This window comes from Aythya fuligula, chromosome 2 (assembly GCF_009819795.1).
Source record: "Aythya fuligula isolate bAytFul2 chromosome 2, bAytFul2.pri, whole genome shotgun sequence".
Classification (NCBI taxonomy): Eukaryota; Metazoa; Chordata; class Aves; order Anseriformes; family Anatidae; genus Aythya; species Aythya fuligula.
Window position 1 is genome coordinate 105,714,432 of NC_045560.1, and position 24,317 is coordinate 105,738,748.

The 24,317-nt window shown below is 38.6% G+C and overlaps 1 protein-coding gene across 1 annotated transcript; it reads right to left on the minus strand.

Annotated features, from left to right (window-relative positions):
- Positions 1–1,311: 1,311 nt before the first annotated feature.
- Positions 1,312–15,510, minus strand: NAPG (NSF attachment protein gamma). Its single transcript, XM_032181388.1, has 12 exons — positions 15,377–15,510; positions 13,981–14,048; positions 12,796–12,880; positions 12,197–12,214; positions 11,584–11,614; positions 9,930–10,039; positions 9,753–9,819; positions 8,983–9,053; positions 7,741–7,819; positions 6,933–7,012; positions 5,332–5,461; positions 1,312–4,260 (listed from the first exon to the last, which is right to left on the minus strand). The coding sequence occupies exons 1-12, from the start codon at positions 15,430–15,432 to the stop codon at positions 4,111–4,113; spliced, it is 945 nt and encodes a 314-aa protein (XP_032037279.1). The 5' UTR covers positions 15,433–15,510; the 3' UTR covers positions 1,312–4,110.
- Positions 15,511–24,317: the final 8,807 nt, after the last annotated feature.

Consider the following 24,317-nt stretch of genomic DNA (forward strand, 5'->3'; position numbering starts at 1 on the left):
GCTCAAACACTAACACAGACCAAGATGCACAAACTGCATTGACAGTAATCTAAATACTACCGAACTACCATAAACAGGAAAAAATTACTAACTACACTTGAGAAGAAAAAACTCCAAGTATCCATAGAATTGCTTAAATATCCAACAGCGACACTTCAACATACAACTAAAATGCCATAGGTAAAGAATGAATCATTCTAAAACCAAACTAACCTTACCTTCCCATTTACCACACTTCCAAGTCTTGGTTTTAAACCAGCAAAAATCTGTAACTTAAATAGCCATTTATGTCACTTCTATATGCTCTTCTTACACCTTTCCAAAACAGTTCTTTGTTGAAAATTAACGTTCAAGTTATTGTGGCCAGGATATCCTCCACATTTAATTGACCCTGTCATTTTGGTCCAGGCACCTCTTTTAGCCTCTCAGAGTCCTGAGGCACACATAATACCTCAGTTACAGTCAATATCAATACTCAAGCACAGTTTGATGCAGGGACTTTTTCATGTCTGTGCTGCTTCCATCAATGTTCCCCGTCCTTTCTGGATTTCAGAATACTCAGGTAAATCTTGGAGCACATTGATGTATTCTTCCAGAAGACTTCAAGAGTTTGATATACATTCATCCAGCCCAAATGTGGAGACAAGCGCTTTATCTCTGAAGATCTAATGATCTCCATGTCCTCCCCCATCACTACAAAGACAATCATTTTGCTAAACCATTAATTACTATGCCTAGCTAAAAGTCTGAGAACTTGGGAGAATTACTTCTCTCTCTCTCTTTGTTAAAGATGACAAATTCCAGTCTGACAATCGCCCACCATAACAATGTTTTCTGAATACAAACCTTTAGGAAGTGAAGTGCCATCAACCAAGATGCTACATATCAGCACAGAGGCGAAACACATACATAATTTTTATTCTGAGTGGACAGAAATGCCTAATAAATGTCATTTCCTTGATAATGAAAGCCAGCAGAAAGTTACCAAAAGGTCAGTTAGAGAAACAAATAAAATTTTACAATAAAATAAAATAGAGGAACGTATAAAATTAAATGGGTGGTAAGGAAATGCCAAATGAACAAACTGCAAAGACTGGACACCACTGACTTGCAATACCCAAAGCCAAGCCAGCAAGTTCCCCAGACTCAGGTCCTTGATCACATAATATACCCCCAACGCCTGGCAAACAGAATCACAGACAAATGGTCACATGAAATCTGTTTGAGATTAAAAAAAAAAAAAAACAACATTCATTCTCAAATGGCAGTGCTAAGTAGGACCTGATCAACAACAGGGAAAGCTAGCACAAGTGCGTTAGTTTCAGGTTTTATTTTTCATGTTGGTGAAACACAGCCTCTTCTCAGAGGCAGCATCTGTAGAGCTGTTACAAACACACTTCATAATCTAATACATCACAGATTTGGGAAAGGAACAAATAAAGCACAGATTTCACACTGCACTTGGGCATACTCAGTCTTAAGTTACAGATAATTTAGAAATCATCTAATTTCATATACATTACACTGATCATTGCTCAGTCTTCATGCAAGTTTAATTTTAATTTTCTTACAGCCAGCATTAGTTTTGGAAACTTCCTTGCTGAAAATGGTGTATTTTTCACTTTAAATCACTTAAATGATATTTACAGAAGTGTGCAAATTGCTTTGAAAGATAGAAACAAACACTTATACATAACATACAGACAGCATCTTCTATAGTTAAACATTTGCTAAAAGGCAGATAACATTCCTATCACACTTTCATTGCCTAAAATAGGAGAATAAGTTATATAAAATAGACCATCTTATTTTCAGACACTTCGATTTCTGCAGATTTGGTCTTTACAGCAACATTGCAATCAAAGATTAAGATTCTGTTCCTAAGATTCAGAGAAACCCCTTTAAATTCAATGGCAGCTTAATGTGTTTAGCATGAGTTACTTTTGCCCCCAGATTTTCCATACTTGGCACAAGGTAAAAAGAAAAAAAGCTGAAGGAGTGGGTAAGAGACAGCCTTGCTTTTTTTTTTTTTTTTCCAACACAAAAAGCATCCTAATGAACCAATTTTATCAAGTTCTTTTCTGCTTGCATGTCTTCTTCTCAGTATATACTGTTTGCACACACAAAGTAGTACACTCCCTGGGACCATTCACCAAAAGTAATTTCAGAAATGGAAGCAGGGAAAAGCAGGGATAATTACTTAGTGTTCCCAGTGCTTCTTAATGTGCTTGAAAAATAATAATAAAAACTCCCCGTAAAAAAGTGCATGGTGACCTTCATGAACAAATCCAGAAGGCAGAAGGTCGAACACCTCACCTCAGTTTCCTCAGTGGTGAAGAAAGAAGAGTTACAGGAAAGTCTTCAAGAAACATCTTTCATGTATATTAGTAATCATTCTGAGAGAAAAGCAACTCACTTCCTAAAATTTCATTTAGGCTATTTTTTTTAGAAGTACAAAAACTTTTACGTACATCCTTAATAATAGAGGGAAATTATTTATCAGACAGTACAGAACAACAGGTTTAAACAGCTTTAAAAAGCTCTCAAACAGCTTTGAAATCAGAGATTATTACATAATAAAAAGAAAAAAACTTTTTCTGAACATCTATTAAATTGAATAACATGACTTTTACAGCAGTCCTGCCTACAATTGTGGTGTAGTTTGTGCATCCATTGCTATGCTACGCAGTGCTATCCACCCCAAGAATAGTGAACATTAGCCCTCAAAGTCTACCTTAATCACAATTACATCTGACACACTTGGTATTCTTGAAGCCATTCAATTCCTTAATGTGGCAGAAACTGTATTGACACTTAACACTATGCTTTTGGTCTACTGCTTATTGAACTTTGGACATCACTTTAGTGCAGATCTTGATTAGGGTCTGAAAAAACAGACCACAGATTCGTCTTCTAGGGTTGTCAACTTTTAAGCATAGAATGGTCACATTAATTTAGACACTAAAGAAGCTTGTGAAAGACATGACAACTTGTAATCAAATAGAAGTGAAGAAGATGCTTTAAAATTTGGTTATTTTGGATTTGAGCTAGTTTGAAAAATGCCATTTGTAAGAGATAGCTGTTCTATGCTTTGAAAATACAAAAGAAATGAAACGTCTTTGCAGACTAGAGTATTGATTAGGAAGTGAACATCTGAAAAACTCCGAAGCTCAATCTTATCACTGAAACATTCCACCTAAGTTTTGCTAAACACTGTCTCCTGAGCTTTATATTTAACACACATTAACTGCTACCTTCATTTTAGTTTTTAATTATGGCATGCATGGAAACAGTAGCATATTTCCATTATGGCAAATGGAAACAGTGCTAGAAAGGTTGTCCACTCCTTCCCTTCCCAAGGTATGCATTCAATTGTATGCATACAAACACTATGCACTCACATATTTCAAAAGATTTCAGGTCAATATAAGATTAAAGATGTGCATATCTATGTCTTTAACCTTGCAAAACTTCTCCACAGTAGCTGGCTTAGTGTTTTCTACAACCACATGGATATTCCTTGCAAAGAATAAGATACCAAAATAATATTCCACAGTGAGGTTAAAAACATGTTAAAATAAACTGAATGTTCCCCCTTGTGATTACTCTAGTGGAAAATCCCTCTGTGCCATGGTGTTCCTTAAACAATGTTAAACAGGAGATGAACATCCAGACGATGTTCATTTAATGACCTTAACATTTAACTCAGTAACAATCACAAACATATTATTGGGGACAAAAAAGTGTCAGGTACTGAAATCCAGCATTTCAAATTTTGTGCCACTCTCCCTAACCCCAGTGCATCTCTTCAGAGTTTTGGTTTCCTTTTAAGCTGTGCTTTTAGTAAAAAATTCCCTCGTTTTTTTTCCCCATAAACTGCAGGCAGGGCCCTGAAGAAGTTCCTATGAGGTAAGAAATGAAATCCAAAGGTGTTTCAAGATGAAAGGTACAATCAAGCTCTTTCTCCTTTTTTTTTTGTACCCAAAAGCTGCCAAGCTAATATTAGCATTCCTGTATCACAATTGCAATGAAGCTCTGGTAAATCTGGTACCTTTGGATATGCTCAACATCACAAACAAGTTATATATTTAAGACAACGTATATCTGCAGCTAGCACAGTCCACCAGAATATTCATCCTCTTCCTCATCAGCATGAGAGCCCACCGTGGCTGGTCCTCTTGTTTTGTCTTGTGCAGTGTTTGGAGATTTCTTCTTGATCCCACCTCCTGGAACCACCAAGGTAAGACCAAGCTTGGCATACTGATAAGAAAAAGGTAAGTTTACTTTCTTTACTATCACAAAATAGTCTTGTTAAATTACACTGTGCAGAATTGACTGTATCAATAATGTGTATTATACAATAATTTTGCCAATGATTATATAATCATCATAGAATGGTTTGGGTTGGGAAGGGACCTTAAGATCATCTAGTTCCAACCTCCCTGCCACAGGCCATGGGCAGGGACACCTTCTGCTACACAAGTTTGCTCAAAGCCCCATCCTACCTGACCTTGGATTCTACAGCTTCAGCTGTTCAAGCTTTTCAGGAGGAAAAAAAAAAAAAAAAAAAAAAAACAGAAACACCATAAACAATTTCAGTGTGCACCTCCGCACACATTATCCAGTTATGGTTCATTTAAGTCTCACAAGTGTTTTTCCGTATAATTAGTACCTTGGTTTTTACTATGCAGCATAGTAATAAAGTAATATTAGTTGATACTGTTACAAAGTTTGGTATGTTACGGCTTTCCTATCTTTATACCTTCTGCCTACAAATTACAATTTAAAAGAAGAAAAAAAAAAAAAACACAGTATGGACTACTTTCTTAAAGTGAAAAAAAATATTTCCCAAATTACCAATTCTCTATAGAATAAGGGCTGAAAAAGCATCCAACAAGGCCATCCTGTAGACATCACATTCATTCTGTAATGGTTATGCAGGCAGCAACATGATACTTCTGAGATAAACCTTTAGCAAAGTGTTCTAGCCCCATAACTAATGAAAGTAAATTAATGAAAAGCGAACTGCATTTTGGACAACTCTTTAAACAGACTCCGCATATTGATAATAAATTGCTCTTTCATCTAAGTCTTCCCACCATTCAGCACAGAGCAGTGTGGGAACTCACAGGGGCAGGCAGCGAAGTCAAAAAAAAAAGTAAAAAAAAATAATTTTGCAGGCACAAGGTAGGATGACAGAGCAAGTCACAATAAATTTATGGACCTTGCTTACCTTATTTTCCTCTATTAGACGAAAATTTCTCTCAAACTAAATATGCAAAAAGGATTATAAAAACAAACAAACAAAATTTAAGACCTATACCCACTTACATCATTGTCCATGTATTTGAAGAGTGGCAAGTTACAGACTTCTGAAACTTGATCCTGATCTTGCTGGTCATACCCTTCTAAAAGCTGCTCTAGTGCTGCACAGTCTTCGCTTCCATTAAATCCTGGTATACTGAAGGAAATTAAGAGTTCATATTTAGGACATTCCAGCAATCTATTTGATGCTCACCTATTCTATCTTTAAATACTGCTGATAAATACGCAGACGAGCTGGGAACTGAATGAGAATCTGATGCACTACTTACTCCATCAAACCGTCTAATGTTGACTTCTCTATGTACATGGATCATATCCATAAACTTCAACTTTCAGCAGTATTAGTTTGCTGAGAATTAGACTGCAATCACAGCCAAGTCAAAAAGAGATTAGAATTTTTTCATTTTTCATGACTAGTCAATTAAGTCTTCTTCCATTTTACGTACAGAAAAAAACTGTAACAAGTTTCTTCATAACATACAAATTGAAGACAGAAAATATGGCCAAGATGTTTAAAGACGGATCTTAACAGCTTATTTCTAAAAATACAATAACTATTCAACTTACATATATGTTCACGTCATTTCACTTGAAACATATAGTTAAGTAAAACCACGTTTTTTCAGTATTTTATTACTGAAGTCCAAATGAAGGCTGAAATGGAGAGCTGTAGGAAAGCCTCTGAGGTTTATGGTAAAACACTAATCCAAATTTTGACATCACAATTTTCTCCTGGGTATATAAAGAATACTTGCTTCATTTCATTGTATTCTGGAACTGGACTAGTTCCTACTTTCTAATTTATCTTTCAGTTCAATCAATTATTAAAAAAAATGTGAAAAGGAGAAATCTTGCTTTTCTTCTTTTAAGGCATGACAAGGGCAAGATATTCTGCAGCAATAGAACCAGAAATGTAGTAACGCACATGCTACAAGTCTTTCTTCAACAAAAACCTTTAGATGAATCTTTCCCTCAGTCTAATCACCATACTAGACAGGTTTATTGATTGTACATGGATGCTGCTACTGAGCATTTTGAGGCTTTGTTAAACATTTTCATCCTCAAAATAACAAAATGTGGTAATGAAAAATTACAATTTCAACTTTTTAAGGGCCTCAACACATGACATGGCAAAAAGATTCTGAAAAAAAAAAAATCTGTTAAGGACATTCAGAAATCCACATTTTTAATCCTGAATATGAATTTACAAATAGGTAATCCATCCTTGTTCTGTTTGAAAAAGAGACATGCCAAAGGCTATCAGTAAGGCAAGAAGTCTGGCCGTAACAGTATTCTGCTCAGCTTTTAACAAGGAAAAACTGAAAATAAACTTCAAATTTTAATCTCATTTCACCTGTTGTACATAAGTATTTATTGTATATTCACTAACACAAATACCACAATGGCAATTACTGCTGAACCTGTTAAGAGCAAAAAAATATTCCTGATAGGTGGCTATCTAATAGAGAATGTTATTGTACTGTAAGCCGGTAGACTTAAAGGTTTAAAACTTATTGACAGAGAGTGTTTCCCTTGCTCTTTCATAAGAAAGAATCACCATCAATGAAATATTCAACTTAAAATTATAATACATGAAGCGGACTTACCTATAGCTTTCCCTCACACATCTTTCTGCAGCAACATAATCATTCCTGTGAAGATGAACTAGGACTTGAGCAATAGTTTTCTAAACAACAAAAAACAAGAAACAAATTTTTCTTTAGAATAAAAAAACAGTAAAATATGAAAAAGATAATGGACTGCTAATATTCAGTGTGAAAAGATCACTTTGAGTCTTCAATGATTCTAATATACTGGAACAAAAACATCACGAAAGAGTAGTAAGCCATCAGCTGGTATAAAATAGGTTATCTCCTCTAATGTTATAATGAACTCTTGCACAAAACGAGATAATGTTTTTCTTTTTGTGGTTCGTCATACAGGTCATGCTGAATGCAAACCCAAAACAAACTATCACAAATTCTTATTTAGAACCAAAATCAAATATTTCTACTAAGAATGCTGAAGAAATAAAATCAAGCTAAACACAGACCAGAAGACAATCCTATTAAAAATACAGTAAGAATATGTTCATGATTCTCCTTCTCTCCCTTCCTGTTTCAAAATAAATTAATTCAGCTTCCAAAACAGAAAATTGGTCTTGTTCAAATCAATTTGAAGGCCCATCCATAAATCACTATAGCTCCCACAGGTAATAGAATCCTATCTTCAAAACATTACAGTGGTGAAAAATACAAAGGTGAGGGAAGAATGAACAACCACACATTCTTATTTTTAACAAGAAAGATATCCCTGAATCAAGAGGTATATGTTGTCAGACAGAATTCAGCCATTAGCTTATGTCAGTTGCCCAGAAAAAAATGCACCATCAGAAATTGTAATTTAGATTTTTACCTTATAGCATGTTGGATAATTTTCAATTTCCTTATAAATACTTTTTTCCTTTTGAAGAGACAATGCAGCCTCATCTAATCTAAAAACAAACAAACAAAAAACCACCACTCAGTTATGAGTATCAGTACCAGGAAACAAGCATAATAAACCCGAGGCTCATTTTGAGCTGTTTAACTAATACACCCACAAAGCTTTCCTCAATAAAAAGCAAAAGAACTAAAATCAGCAGCAGGTCTTATTAAGAGTATGTATATATCTATATATATGTGTGTGTGTGTGTATATATATGTATATAAACATATTAATATAAATATTTATATACATATATATAAATACATATAGTCAACAATACTTTTCGCATGCATGCAAGCCAAGAACACCTCTGGTATTCAGACAAAACCTCACTTTTCACAAGATTATACAAGATGAATGCCTCGTGATTTCCTCTATCAGATTTCTCTGTCATAATGTTACTATAAGCAATCAGTACATCTGATGCCAACAAACGATGAAAAAACATAATAGCTGGTTTCCAGTTTGAATACTCCTTTTAACTACTATATTAAATTTCTACAAATGAATGATAGCACATTAACTATAAAGTAGCAGAGCAACCATGTTTCAGATGTTCTGCAGCTATGCTAACTTGCTCTTTCACAGAAAGATTTTGACACTAATCTATAAATTTATTTTTCTGACCACAATTACACAACAAAATAAAGCTTCTTAAAAGTAGCCAGAAACACAGATGCAGACAAAGAAACCGTACGTTTCAGTGAAGCAAGTCTAAGCCGAACTGCAGCTCAAGTTTGGTGCCAGTAATAAGCACTTAAAATAAATTGCCTTTGAGAAACGAAGACACACACTTCTCAGAAGTCCAGAATCAGAACACTGCCAACAGATTTCTCTCCTCAGTTTCATAACTTAATTTCCCTGTTTTATATTAGACAGAGGTAAAATATTTCCAAACACTTGCTACAAATTAGTGCTGGAAGAAAAAATTTCCAAAAGTAGTTCTGCAATTAGTGAAAACTGATGTAGGTCCTTTATAGCTACTCAATAAACACGAAGGAAACAAAGCCTTGTAAGTCACGTTCTCCTCTACCAGAACATGTGGCTCCTGGATGAACATGGTAGTCTTAGATTCCACAAAAACTGCATTTAAGTTTGAACAGAAAAAAAAAAAAAAAAAACTGTTAAAGATTCAACTGCATTTAAGGAGAAATAGTTATAAATCTATACCTGCGACCTCGGACTAGAAGTCTTGAAGCCTTCCCTAACATTTCTAATGCTTGCCGTAAACGTTCTTCATTCTAGAAAAGACCAAAAAGAAATTACACGTTCATATTCCATTGCATAGGATTAAGACTAAAAGACCTTAAACTAAATATGTTGTCTTTAACCAATAAACAACCAATCTGCTATACCAGCAGTTCCCAAACTCAAGTGAAACACGAGGAGTATTGGTGTGACCAAGTCCTACAGCCAGGTCCTGTATGTATCTAGAAAGCACAGCAATGTCAACGCAGACTTGCTAATCTAGAGTCATATAACAACCACCTATAGAGAAATATGCCAAAGACGGTAATGAAAAGGCTTATGGGATTGGTGGAGCTTTAAGCAAACTCTTCGTTCTGTGCCTTCAAGAATTTCAAACTGTTTTAGATTCCAGGACTAAACGGAAGGAAGCCTTATTCCCTGAGCTCTGGACAGACCAACAAGAGGCAGAAAACAACAACATACAGCAGTCAGATTTCATCAAGTCCCAAACTGAGAAAAGAAATGACCCCTCACTTTTATAATCTCTTTCTGTACAGCACTAAAACCCTTCAGCTTCATTACTCAACCACTGATGTGAAAGGAGGGAAAAATAATTTAGAGGCCACCCTTAGGCATTTTCTTAGCTTCACAGCTGATCCTAAACAGCAATTCATCCAAGTCAGTTTACTTTCTGGGACTGGAAAATTCTTTGCTGGTGAAAATAAAAAAAAAAAGAAAAAAGTAAAGCTTACTTCAAACACGGATGCTGCTTGCTGATAGAGCTGTACAGCCTTCTCTGGGCTCACATTTTCTATTAACCTGCGACAAACATAAGTAATTTCTCTTCAGATGAAAGCATCAAAAAGGGAAGCAACCAAAGAGATACTTGTGCCCCACAGGTATTCTATCTACCAATACCACAAGCTTACTTTCCAGCCCGTTCCAGTGCAATTGCTGCTGTATCTGGTGTCCCATTCTCCAGGTACATCATACTGGCTTTCTCAATTAGCTGGACAGCTTCAGGGAGTCTCTGCATCTCCTGCAAAGAAACAGTTAGAGGGAGACTGCCGTCAGGAGCTGTGCCTATGAAGCAAATGAAACAAAGCAAAACAAACTGTAACACAATTATATATTTAGAGGTTTCAGCTAATAAAAAAAAGTGACAAAATATGCAGCAGTACAGAAACGCACCTTCTGCACTGCCACATATGTGTGAAGAACAAGTTTAATAGAGTTCAACAAATTCACTGAATAACCATAGAGAGGGGGACACATAGCAGGGAGGGTTTTCACAGCCACGTAGAGTCAAACTAAAAAGTCGCTCCCTCTGCAGGTTTCAGTCCAACTTAAAACTAAATTTTCTCACTCTGAATCTTTTAATTCAATCTTTCCATTTTAAAAATCTGACTCAACAAGCAGCTAGAGAGCATCTAAGCAGCAGTCCACACAAACACTGACCTTCCTGTCAGATTGGATTTGAGCATCAGACTAAGATTCTAATTTGTATTTACAGTCTTGAATAGATTTGAAGATTGAATACAAACCCCAAATTCGCTTCTAGGTACCAAACTTAATATGCACTGATTTAGTGATGCCCAAATGATATCACCTAGTCATCTATAAAACTATTGACTCACTACTACACACCCATACAAAAGGTCACAAGCAGGATTCTCATGAACAATCAGATTACAGCAGTGAATACTAATTATTAGAAGGCTTACCATAACCTGTCATGTTTGGAGATCTCACCCAAAACTCACTGAAAGACCATATGCATGCAGTATGGCTGAGGTAATGGATAACAACTAATATATTTAATTTTTAATATAATTTTATAATTTAATATTTATATTTAAATTAATATATTTAGATATATATTTAGAAAACATGCATTTAAGAATTACATGACATATATATTACCCTATGCCAAGTAAGTAGAAATACTTTTCTTTCACAAATGATGTATTTCAAGCAAAAATGCTATTCCACTGCCCCATTATACAAGTAACGATGGAGCAAACAGGCAAAACAAGACTGCCTTCTCATTCCACAGCTTCCAAATTCTACCAGACACTTACATATTACTTTCAAACAAAGAGATCCACATCACCTTGTTCCCATGAGATAACCTGATTCTACTACCCCTCTTTTCAGGATTGTCCTTTTACCGATATCATCAGTAAAATCAGTATTTGGTCAACTGTACAGAAGTTGTAACAGCGCTAGAATATGAGCTTTTATTTCTCTTACTTCAATCTACTGCTCATCCAAGTGGCAATTAGGTGCTTCCCCATTTAAGGCAAGAATTTCTGGTAGTTTAGAGCAGAAGCATCAGTCTTCAGTCACCCTTTGACATGAGGCCCTCACCTTTCTTTCTACAAAAGGAAACCAAAAAACTGTTTCCAATTAAAAATGCATGTTCCCTAACTACTTGACAGTATTGGTGGGGACTGTAAGTCAACAGTCTTGCACTGTAACATGCAATTTGCTTGCATCTATCTTTAAAATGGTTGGGTGAGATAAAACTATCTACTCACTATAAAAGAGTACTTTTTATTAAGAACTAGTAAATGAAAATACCTTTAGCATCATGCCAGCTTGTTCATAAGCTCTGCAGAGAAAAATTTACAATTTAGTTAGATATGGTGTATTTCAACAAGCTGTAAGTATGCAGCAAATGCTAACCTGCATGAGCTACCACTTCACTGTTAATATTTAATAATTAGAAGATGTTTCAAGTGCTTTAAGTTATGTAATGAGACAATACATGTGTAAGATTATCTTCCACAAATAAAGTATTCCAACCACACCTTCCGATCTCCCCAGTAAAAATCTATTCTCATGATATGACCCACAGGTAATATTTCAATTGTCATTACCTGCTTGCTTTGAAGCATTCTTTAATTAAATTTCATTGTAAGCTCAACAGTGCAGAATTTCTAGCTTATAAAAAATTTAACGTAAGAAAAAGTACTTGGTATCAAAAGCTATTGTGGATTGTGAAATCCTTATTTCTTCAGATAGCCACTGCAGGTTTTCAGGCCTTCCTAGCCTGTGCTTTCATTAAACTGATTTTGAAATGGTGAAATCACTTGAACCATGCCATTTACTACAGTGAGATCAAAATGATAGCTCATGCTTGTACCGTAAATCAGAAAACTTGTTTCAGATTAGTGGGTGCACCTGTACTTACTTGGCAGCATGGAAAAGCCTGGAAGTAACATTGCCAAAGTCAAGGACAAAATCCATAAAATTATAATGAAGAAAGATTGTGTACAAAATCTTATACAACTTGTTTCAAACAAAGATCTCCCATAAATGCAAATAAAACCTGTTCGGTTTGTAGGCAAGGTATCAAAAATAAATGCACCTAAGGACAAAATAAATGCAACATACTACAGTATAATCACACATGTAAAGTTGTAAAAAGTATTTAAAAACACGTTCCTGGTTACTAAATACTGTCATGAGCATTGTAATAATGTCAGTTCAATTTAATTCATATCATCTGTTTGTAGGAAATTAAAAATATTTATATATTAATTTCCAAAGTAGTACCTAGGCATCTCAGGCACTGGTCAGCACCTTATCATGCCAAATACTATTTAAAACAACATAGATTCGCTAAACAAAAGAGTTTTTAGCATGCAGGAATATTCTTCCAGAAGAGAACCTTCTTAGATTGATGAAATGAACAAATATATTAAAAACATTTTCTACCAACACCCATTACCCCATTCTAAGTAGCAAACAGTCAGCTTCTTGAAAAAAAGAAAAACAATGAAAAGATACGCTTTATTGTTTTCATGTGCTTCAGCTTCTCGCAAACAGGCTTCCCTTGCCTGGTCATACTGCTTGGCATTCTTAAAAGCAACGGCTGCAAGAAATAAAGTTTTTATTTACAGTTTGCCTGTGTGTTTTTTTTTTCATCACTTCTGCTCTTGTATTTAATCACCTAAAGATATAAACAGACTCTTTAGATAAATTGAAGGGCTTGCTAAATTGTAAAAAAAAAATTAAAAAAATCCCACGACAGTCCTCCTTGCTTCATTAGTCACTTATTTTTCATTGAATACATTTATTATCAACAACACTTGCACAACATCACTGTACCCTATGTTATACATAATCCAGTCAGATGGATTTACAAACTCACTCACTCTGCATTTTAATTGTAAAACTACAGAAATGCACGTGTATATATAGGTTTAATCAGTAGAGATTATACAAAGTCAGCAGGGCAGCGATAGAAGTATATCATCAACAAAACAAACCAATAACAACTTCCTCAACAAAACCACTTCAGGGCACAAATATGTATTTGTATCTCCATTAGATAGATAGGATATTGAGGCAGGACTTGAAGTAAATTCCAATTCGTAAGAGCTTTAATTGCTCCTCCATTTTTTTTTTAATTCAGGCTTAAATGAGTAAGTAGAAATGCCTACTTTCAGAAAGAAAGAAAAAAAAATGTTTAAAAAAGTCATCTAGTAAGAATTTTATGTTTGGTTTGACATTTGCTGCAGAAAAGAAGGAGGAAAGAGATCTTACTGTAACTAAAAAAAACTGTCAATGTCACTACCTTACTGAGACAGTCTTAGTCAAGACATACTTCAAAAGACGAAAAAGCGAAGACTGAAGAACAGCTAGAATATTTGCTGGGAAGGTCATACGATTTGGGGGCGGACAAGTGGAAGGAGGAAAGCTTTATTTTTGTGACACATAATAATATCCAAGGTAGATGTTGTAAGCTTAAGAAGAAAAAAAAAATATTTTGCAACTGGTCTAGACCTCCAAGTACAATTCAAAATTTATTTTACAGTGCTACTCGGAATCTTCCTTCTTCTTACTTTAGTCTTTACGACAGTTTTACGTATAGAGTAACATACTGAAAATATGTAAACTATTATCAGAGTTTAAGCTTAAAGAGTATTTTGAAACCATAAAGTATGTGTCCATATTTACGGTCACACATACCTGCCTTCCCATATTCGGTAGCTGCACTGTCATAATCTGGTTTCCACTTTAAGAATCCAGTTTTCAGACTAAAATACAAGAAGAAAGGCTTATTAACAATTACTAATATTTTTATATTTTACCTTTCCAGCATTTAATACATATTTAGAACTTCAGACGACCTCTGAAAAGGAGTGACTACCCTTGTGCCAATACAGTGGCATCCCAACTGCAAAAATAAACGCCAACACTGTTTGGCATTGCTCAAAGCACTGCAATTATCTCCTGAGTTATATGCCCTGTCCTAACGTGCTTCTAAATTGATCCCCAGAGAGTCACCTCAAGCCCAGCTCCTCAGCAGTAGGAAGTTAACAAACAAAAAAATACTTCTAATTGAGAGCTGTCAGCCTCTCCATTCCATACACAAATGAAATAATTTACCTCCCAACACAAACACAAAGCCTCATGGATTTGTCATTAATACGTCCACAACAGCTCATGACACTTAATTGGTGCTGCACACATATACATGTGAGGAAAAACTATACACTGGAAAGTGAGGCAAGTCATCAGGCAATGCTGATCCCAATACTATGATTTCCTTATTAGAATATATATTTATATATATAAGTATATATAAGTATATATAACTTTAAAGTTCATTTTTGCATCTATTGTAGACTGACACTTCAGACAGAATAGATGTTCAACATGGAAAAAACATTGTATATGGACCAGATATTGGTTTTGTAATCCTACTTGGATGAAAACCACAGCACACAAATCCAAAGCAAGCTTTCACTTTGTATTATTCTTATCACAAAAAAGAATCTCAAACCCATTTAGCTAGCATATGCGAGCCTTTAACCTGTACACAGTTCATGAATTTAGTGTGCTTTATGTCAGATGCTTTCCGAGATATGCTTAAAACGAATTCCACTGAAAGGCATTTTTCATCAGATAATTTGAAAAGAATATTTGGTGCACATTTGTTATTGCAAGGCGGTCTCTCTGCTACCACTACTTTTGACCCTTGATTTTGGCACTGCTTTATCCCCCACAACCAGCCCCTGCCCCGGCCGCCATGTCAAACACCCCCCCCCCAGGTCACGTCGCCCCGCGAGACCACCCCCCCCCCAGCCGCTCCGCCAGGGGCATGATGGGAGACGTAGTCCTCCCCTGGGGCTCCGCTCCGCGCAGGGCGGCCGCCAGAACTACAACTCCCAAGCCGCCCCTTCAGCGACCCGGGGGTGAGGAAGGGGAGCCGCGCCGCCCGGCCGGCAGCAGCCCCGAGGCGCGGGGGCGAGCAGCGCGCCCCGCGGCGCCCCCTGCGAGCCACAACAGCCGGGTAGACCTGGCAGCCGGACCGAGCCGCCAGGCGCCCGGCCACCCCGCCGCCCCTCTGCCGCCCGCTCACTATTTCTCCGCCTTGGCGATGTGCTCCAGGGCCTCGTTGATCTTCTGCGCCGCCATCTCGCGGCCGGCCGGCCTCTCTGCCTGCCGCTACGGGCCGCAGCACGGCTCACGGCGCCGCCACGGGACCCGACGGGAGGGGAGGGGAGAGGGGAGGGGAGGGGCAGGGCAGGGCAGGGCCCTCCTTCGCCGCCACACCGCGCATGCGCCGCCGCCGGGGCGGGCCGTTGTGGCTGTTATGGCGGTTGGTGGCGCTTGACGGCGGCGCTGTGAGGCTTGGGGTAGCGGCCTTAGGGAGCTGGAGGGTCCCTTCCTGCCCGAGGTCCCAGCTCTAACCTGGCCGAAGCCGTTGGAAGCTTTTCAGAAAATAAAAATGAGGGCAGTGTTTCCCTCAAAAATGAGCGTGTGTTTCCCTCAGTGTTCAAATTGTGATGGTTTCTGGTAGAAACGCACAACTCGCAGGCAAAAGGCTGGAAAGGATCACGCTCCCTGCTCTGCAACAAGCTTCCAGAGGCCTTTTCATACTCGCTCCTTTGGTCTTTGTAGGAGGCTGCCCCCTGGTCCAGGTGGTGCAGAAATGTAAAGCAGAAGAAATGAGTGGTGGTTGGGCACGACAACCCTTCTAACACAAGCTGTTACAACAAATTACCTACCTACACACTCAGTAACTGAAAATGCTGGAGTCTGCATTACCACTCGTACTTTCAATTTCTTCCACTCTCTATTCCCTGATCTGAAACGTTAAGTAACAGGAGATCAGTGGATGGATCCAGAAAGGTGTTTATTCTCCAGACTTGGATGTCGGTATTGCCTCTCAGTAATCTAAAGAAGATAAATAGTTATCAACATGAGAGCAGAAAGCAAAGTGAAAAACTGCTTAAATTTGCAAAACTTTATCAGACCGCAGGAGTCATTCAAAGTCCATGTTGCTGATAGAAATCAGAGCTTTGTGATTTCTTCTACCTTAGCTGGGGGGAAAAGAAAAAAAAAAAAAAAGAAAAAAAAAAAAAAAAAAGCAGTATTGACATGGTTTGGTTTATGCTACATAGGCATAACTCATGGTTCTAAATTGCTTTTCCCTCTTTTACCATCTCCCACACTCCCCTGATGACATGGAAATTTAATTTTCTAACTTTGGTTACACTTGAGAGGCTATCTATAGCAGATGGTGGAAAATCCCCCCTATTCATACTATTATTCTGTATCCTAGAACAAAGTAGGAATAATATATATATATATATAAATAAGAGTTTTGTTTTGTTTTTAACTTTCTAAAGCAGGACAGAGTGTTCATGAGAGTACTGGGAGGAAATAGGCAGTCCTGCACAATGCATATGCAAGAAGGTGGCAAGTGCTCACTGGTAGCACGTAAAATATACTGGGTGATCGGTCAGAATCCTGTCTCATTGTGTCTGTCTTGCTTTTCCCAGCCAGGATAAATCTGGCACTATAACCTCGCTGCAGTGTCTTTATAATACAGCTGTGAAAATGCAGTTATAGGCCTGATGCATTAACAGGCAGGATAATCTCGCAGAGCACTGCTGAAGATCCCAGTGAGTGACCTGGTTTTGTTTGTTTGAGGTAGTGTTTCTGGCCTGCTGTTTTCCCTTTAATATAAAGAGCCGTTCACTTCCTTGTGAGACTACACATGTGCACTGTCTGGTTACACTTTATACTGGAATGACCAGACGACAAGTTTCCAAGAGTAGTATTAAATGAAATAGGATATTCCTGGGTAGCTTTTATTTTGTAGACATGGAACCTCCAGAGATTCTGCATCTGGGAAGGATCATATCACAGCATCTGTTGCCTGCCTGTGAACTGGACTTTGGTATTTAAAAGTACCCAGGTACAATGTGACAATTTTTTACAGTGATAGCATTCAGAATGACAAGCTTTTGTAAATATAATTTTCTACGTTTTATTTACATTCCACGTGTGAACTCTGCAAATAGCTGTACCAGTAGAAGCCATTGATCAGTAGCCAATCCTCAGATTTTGTCACTGCACCTTGCAGAGGGTTTCTATCTCTCATCTAAACACTTCCTCAGGTACACCATACCAAAAAAAGGCATGCTATCAAAAACAAGCTGTATATTAACACAGGCGGTTTTTGTTTGTTTGTTTGTTTGTTTTTCTGAAATGGGTTAAAAAACACCTGTGTATTTGTGGGGTCTAACGTCTGACAAGAGGCTGGAGGCAGGCAGCTGGGGACAGCATCTACCACCGCAATGGCTGCGTGCATCCACAGCCCCAGCTTGAGGAGAGTCTGGGCTGCTCTTAGAGAGCTGTTGTTACTTGTAAGAGACTATCAAGTTGACCACAATTAAATGTTTCCCAATTAACTCTAACTTTTCTTTGCTGTTAATACATCACATGCTTGTTCAGAAAGTCAGCACCGAGTGCAGTGAGCTGTATTTTAAATCAGCTGCTCAATCCTATCTTTGCTCCACTGGATCTGGAAGGTGAATTTCAGTTTTCCTAGATCTGGATTTCCCAGCACTGTCTGACACCCTCATTTGGCAGCAGGACATGGAAAGTTGTACATTGTGATTTATTAGTGTCTGAATTTAAGTCATAACTACAGTAACAACAGCTACGGTACCATGCTGAGGAAATTGCCTGTGATGAAGGAGAGGGATCTGCATATTCTTCCTCACAGGCAGACTGCGACTAACACTAGTGGTCTAATGAACAATTGCCTCTGACACATTTTGGGCCTGTTACATACAAAATAATGTGTTACATACAAAATAATGTATTCTGCGATCACTCCATCCACATGCCAGCACCTCAGTGCTCCAGTACCTTTTCTTTTCCTGTCCTCAGAGTTATTTCTATAGAATTCGTTGGTCTGTGAGACATTACTAGTTCCTGTCTTAATGGATATGGCAGAAAGCAAAGAAGTAGCTTATAGGGCAGCAAAATACTGATTGTCTGTAGATTTGTTTCTCCCTGCTGATCATCATTCATTAAATAACAGAAGACTATAGTGTGAGCACACCTTTTATCAGATAGCAGAGAACCAACACAGTAGAGATTATAAATTTCCCAGCTGGAGGAAGGAGGTAATGTCAAATGGGCTTTCCAGTTTTTTAAACATGAGAGTAGAAAAGGGCGTTCTGGTGTCTTGTAAGGCATCCCGGTGTGAAGCATTCATAATGTCTTCCTATACCTAGCAAGTGTAGAGGTTACTCTACAGTTGTCCTTCAGTGGCACCGTGACTGAGTTCTATCCACTGTGTTTATCTTTGTATTATCTGCAAAGAGTTTCTATTTTTTTGGTTTTTGTTTCTAGTGCTGTCAAGTTTAGTAGCATGTGGTGAGTGTCCTCAGAAGTTAAAGGGGGTATTAACTGATAAATGGAATGCAATTGTATCTATTGTATAATTTTCTTGGGAAACAAGGTTTTTACTTCCACATACAATGATGCAAATCCATGGAAAACACATTCCTGACTGCACCTGCTACAGGACCTGACTACACCCCAGTTGTTGCTGGTGATACACTAAATTCCATTTTTGTGTTGTGCTGCCTTTTCACATGTGCTGGTAGTTTCCTGTATAGCCGTGCTATAATCTGTATGGGAGAACTGATCTGGCTTTAGAAAAAAAAGATGGAGATAAGGAACCCTGCTGCAAAATAATAGGTTTATACTCAAGCCCTTGTCAATCTAAGTCAGTTTGGTCAGCATTTTTAAAGGGTATGGAGACCCTTTTATCTACTTTTACAGCATAGTTTGGTGTATATTTCTTTTGGTGTCAGTACTAGCTTCATTATCTCCTGGTAATCATTATTCAAGAGTATTCATAGCCACCACTGCTACCCTGCATTGTTCCAACCCAAATATTTGTGTAGTCTCTCCCTGAAAAAATTCAAACTTTTTTGTCGAGGTCATTTCTTAGTTGGCTCTGTTCCCTCATCTGATTTACCAAGTGGTCACATTTGCACAAAGAGGGAGTCAGGAATATAAAATCAGGGCAGGAATTATTTAAGCCAATTTAAGTACTACATGCTAAACATGTGCTTTAGCTTCTTTTTCTGGTGATGAAGTAACTTCTTCAGCGGAGAGTATGTACATTGCTAAAGACACGACAACTTTTCTGCTCCAGCATTCCCACTCCAGAACCTCTGGAAATCTCTCCCCTTTCTCTCCTCTCCCCTTCTTTCGGAAGTGTTCTCCACAGAGGGCTCACACATCAGACTCTCCTGGTGGAAAGCCTCTCACTCTTCTTTCCTCTCTTTGGATCCATCCAGTGTTAATGGCTCTTGATGGCTCTTTCATTGCTTAGCAGCAACTTCTCCACAAGATGCAAAGTCCTCACTCAGTGCCTCGCTGAAAGTAACATTGAAAATAAAGTTTGAAATGTATCATTGTTCCCCAAATCCAGTGGCATTCATAACTAGACATGAACATATATCCTTCAGTCTGTCACTGAAACAACGTTTGAAATAGATCCTGGAACAGGGGCTGGAAAACAACAGTTTTCATTAGTTTTGAAAGCATGATTAGCTTTTTTGACTTTTCTACAGGATGTATGCCAAAGTGCATGCCGAATGGTTCTTCCAGATGCCAGCTTCTACTCTGTATCCATAAAGAAGAAAGTGAGGAAACAAAAACCTGGGAGTTTCTTCTCCGATGGCCTGATCGCCAACATCCAATAAAATCAATAAGTCTGTCCAGGCTTTTAATTACTTCTGTTCACTGCATAGCCTTGCATTCCTTAAGCAAGATTTACAGAGGAGTGATAAGAGATTCCTTGCTTTTAGCTTAGTTTTTGTCAACATCATTTTCATTATGTACTGGTTTTGGCTGTGATATGGCTAATTATCTTCACAGTAATTGGTGTAGTGCTGTTTTAGATTTGTGACCCAAACAGTATTGGTAACACACCGATGTTTCAGTTGTTGCTGAGCAGTGCTTGAGTCAAGAACTCTCTTGTTTCTCACACTGCCCCACCACCAAACAGGCTGGGGGGGGACACAGCCAGGACAGCTGGCCCAGGCTGGCCAAAGGGATCTCCCACACCATGTGGCATCGTGCTCAGCAACAAAAACTGGGGGAAAGAAGAAAGAGAGGGTCCTTCAGGGGGGTGGCATTTGTTTTCCCAAGACAATGTAATGCATACGTTCTGCTTTCCTGGAAGTGGCTAAACATCTGCGTGCTGATGGGAAGCAGTGAATGAGTTCCTGTTTTGCTTTGCTTGTGTGCACAACTTTTGCTCTACCTGTTATACTGCCTCGACCTGTGAGTCTTCTCATTTTTACCTTTCTGATTCTCTTCCCCATCCCCCTGGGAGAGGGGAGCAAACTGGTGTGTGGGGTTACCTGCCTGCTAGTGTTAGCCCACAACAGCCTGCTTCAGAAGAGCACGTGTAGCTGCATCCTAACTGATTGCTTTTGAATCAGTAATGCAATCTGGGGTAGAAGCTGCTGTACAGTGTTCTCCTCTTTTGAGCAATGAGTGAGATATATTAGTATTGTGATGCCAACAGAGGCACTGCTAATGATCTCCTTAATTAAGTTCATTTTCATAGCATGCATCACCAGTTGCTAGGTTTTGTTCCACATGATAGCATGGCGCAATTATCTGCCACATTCCTCAAACATACAGTATTATATTCCTCAGCATAAAATGCTTTCTGAGATTAATCACTTTGGTCATATATCTGAACATCCTACCTCATGACACCATTGGTTAGATAACAGTATCAGAGCCTATTATTTTCTGAGCCAATTTTCCCACTCTGAATTGTTACATACATACGCTGTTATCATGCTGCTGCAGTATGCGTCTGCAACATGCTAAACTGTGCACTTTTACAAGAGTCTTTTTTAAATGATCCGATTATCAAAAATTATGTGGCTGGCATCACATGTGTATGCTGTTAAAGGCTTCCTAGGGTATTGAAGTCAGCTTGTGAACAGCCTGACTGAGAAGTGTAGCTCTATTGTTGTCAGTATAAACACCAGAAGCAAAAAATAAACTTTTCAGTTCATTTAGCTCTGTTAATGCTGGTGATTCTTATTCTCAGATATAGTGTTGAGATTATTTTTAAAAATATCGAGCAACTTGATAACAGGATTCCTTTTGCTTGAGTGGTCTACAGAGTCCCTAATCTCCTACAAAGACTATGTCTGTAGGTTAGGTGTTAGACCCTAGACAAAGGTAATAAAAGCTTCTTCAGAATTGTCTGTGGACTAGAGAAAATCTCCCTCAAGCCACTGAAGTGTCTGAAATTTCCATCCCTTATAAAAAAAAATAAAAAAAAAAAAATCAAACCTCTCCAGCCCCTCTGTGTGAATGAATATTACTAAAAGCTCTAAGAAGATTTCAATAGGCTTCTTCATCTAGATTCACTCTTTGACACGCACTGATCGCCGGTCATTATAAACCTTTGAAAAACTTGTTGAAACAGGTTGTAAAGTGTTCATAATAGGCATTACCACTAGCCTCAGCCCTAGTTTTCTGTATTTAAGGATTTTCATTAATTTCATTCCAGGAGAAAAAAAATCTATTAAAGTGTAGGCAGACATTAGGCATGTCATGCTATTCTTCTACCAGAGTTTGTATTTCTCTTCCAGTAAACCTCTCAAAAAGAATGATCAGGGATTATTCTGAGGCTGCACTGAGACTATCTGCGATCTTGCTCTAGATCTTGCTCAAGGATCTGCGATCCTTGCTGACAGAGGCTTTCCAAACAGCCTCTGTGAAATTACTTGCTGTCTGGTATTTCAGTACCACACCTGTATAACAGAAGCCACTAGTCTTGCAGACCCCAAGGTCAGTGCAGGAGGAGGGCAGGAGGTGCTCCAGGCACTGAACAGAAGTTCCCCTGCAGCCGGTAGGACATCGAGGTGCTTGAGCAAGTCCACAGAAGAGCAATGAAGCTGGTGAGGGGTCTGGAGAACAAGTCTTACAAGGAGCAGCTGAGGGAGCTGGGCTTGTTCAGCCTGGAAAAGAGAAGGCTCAGGGGCAACCTTATTGCACTCTACAGGTACTTTAAAGGAGGCTGTAGCGAGGTGGGGGTTGGTCTATTTTCCCATGTGCCTGATGACAGGACAAGGAGAAATGGGCTAAAGTTGTGCCACAGGAGGTTTGGGTTGGATGTTAGGAAGAACTTCTTTACCAAAAGGGTTGTGAGGCATTGGAATAGGTTGCCCAGGGAAGTGGTTGAGTCTCCATCTCTGGGTGTCTTTGAAATATGTTTAGATGTAGAGCTTAATGATATGGTTTAGTGGAAGACTTGTTAGTGTTAGGTCAGAGGTTGGACTCCGTGATCTTGGAGGTCTCTTCCAACATAGATAATTCTGTGACTCTGGTGCAGTCTCCCAGCTCAGAGCCAACCACCTACTGGTCTGGCACAATGGATTTGTATGTTCCTTGCACTAGCTGTTCCTCCACCTCCTCTTCACATACAAGGACATGCGTCTCCTTCACGCTCCTTCAGGAGTAAACGAGCCAGGATAGATTAAAGCCTCTTTCTTCACGTCAGTAAGATACCTGCCTTTGGTTTCAGTGAGAATTCAGGCCCAAGCAATTGAAGTTTCTTCTGGATAGCATTCCTTCTAAATAAGATAATTTCACTTCCCTTTCATCTGCAATGATTTCTAAGTGCCTTACACCATTCACGCTTGAGACAGAAAAATGGGATTCCCATGTTACGTAAGGGGAGCGCAACCCCTCTCAAAATACGAGAGCCTGAGGTATGCGACTGAACACTAAAAATGTTAAGACTAGGAGGCAACGGACTCAAAAGACGAAGGAGGCTGACCCTCTCTGGCTGTTCATGTAACAGAAAAGATACTCGGATTTGGGCCCAGGAGCTGTGAATTTAGGGAACAGGAAACATGAAACAACTGTAGAACCCAGTAACACTTACCTGCCAGCTCCTGAACTCGCGGAACTCCCAAGCAACTTCACAAGTCGTACCACCAGGCTCTTACTGCACTGAGAAGGCACCACCAATGTAACTAGGCATAGAGTCTCTAGAGCTATTTCACAGAGAAAGTAGAAAACATAAAGAAAAAGCAGCCTGCTGGGGAACACCGAGTCCATTCCGCCATGTCAGTAGAAAACCACCCTAGATAACGGAGGCCTTAACCTCCCCTGGAGAAGCAATTCCCCCTATGAGTCCTCATGCTTCCTACATAACAGAGGTCAAATGATCCACACCTGGCAGATTTCACCTAACATGGGTCAAGCCAAGAGACATTGTAAAATAGGCTCAGCAACCTGGCTTCAGTGTTTTAAGGTCAATTGCTCCTTATCGCTAAGAGAAATCACCTGACAAAGAGCTTGGTAGTTAATTCATGAAATCTAATCTAGATACAAGAGGTGCATAAGGGTCATATTTCTGATAATCATTCTGTGAGGAAAACTAGTATAGAGCCCGTTAAAATAAGAAAAATAAAATTATAAATAAAAGAAACAAAAACGGAAATGGAACTTACAGGCTAAATTGCTCTCACAGTTTCATCTCTCTAGTCATGACAGATAAAAAATAAAGAAACCAGAAAGTCTTTTCTTGAAATATATGTTCCCCCAGGAACGGGGCCCCTCGCCCTGAAGAACCCTCCCTGAAGGACCCTCTTGCCCACATTAAACTGAACCAGAACCTATGAACACTTATTCACCAGGTCCTGATCTTTAGGCTCTTCCAATTTTCTTTCCAGTCTAGTCATACTACGAGGCTTTTAGTGTACTACGAATGCAGATCCAGTAGCTCATAGGTTTTTTTTAAACTATTTCACAGAGGTGGAAGAAAACACAAAGAAAAAAACAGTCTAATGGGGAACACAGAGACCAAGACCATGGCAGTAAACAAGCACCCTACATAACTGATTCCTCAAATTCCCCTGAGGAAGCAATTCCCCCCATTTCTCCTCATGCTTCCTATATAGCATAAGTCAAATGATCCCCACCTGGTAGATTTCACTCAACCA

Coding starts and splice junctions, on each gene's coding strand:
- NAPG (XM_032181388.1), bottom strand. CDS start 15,432: ATGGCGGCGCAGAAGATCAACGAGGCCCTGGAGCACATCGCCAAGGCG. Junction 12,881..13,980: donor TACCGAATATGGGAAGGCAG/GTATGTGTGACC, acceptor TATTTCTTGCAG/CCGTTGCTTTTAAGAATGCC. Junction 7,820..8,982: donor CTTCTAGTCCGAGGTCGCAG/GTATAGATTTAT, acceptor GTTTGTTTTTAG/ATTAGATGAGGCTGCATTGT.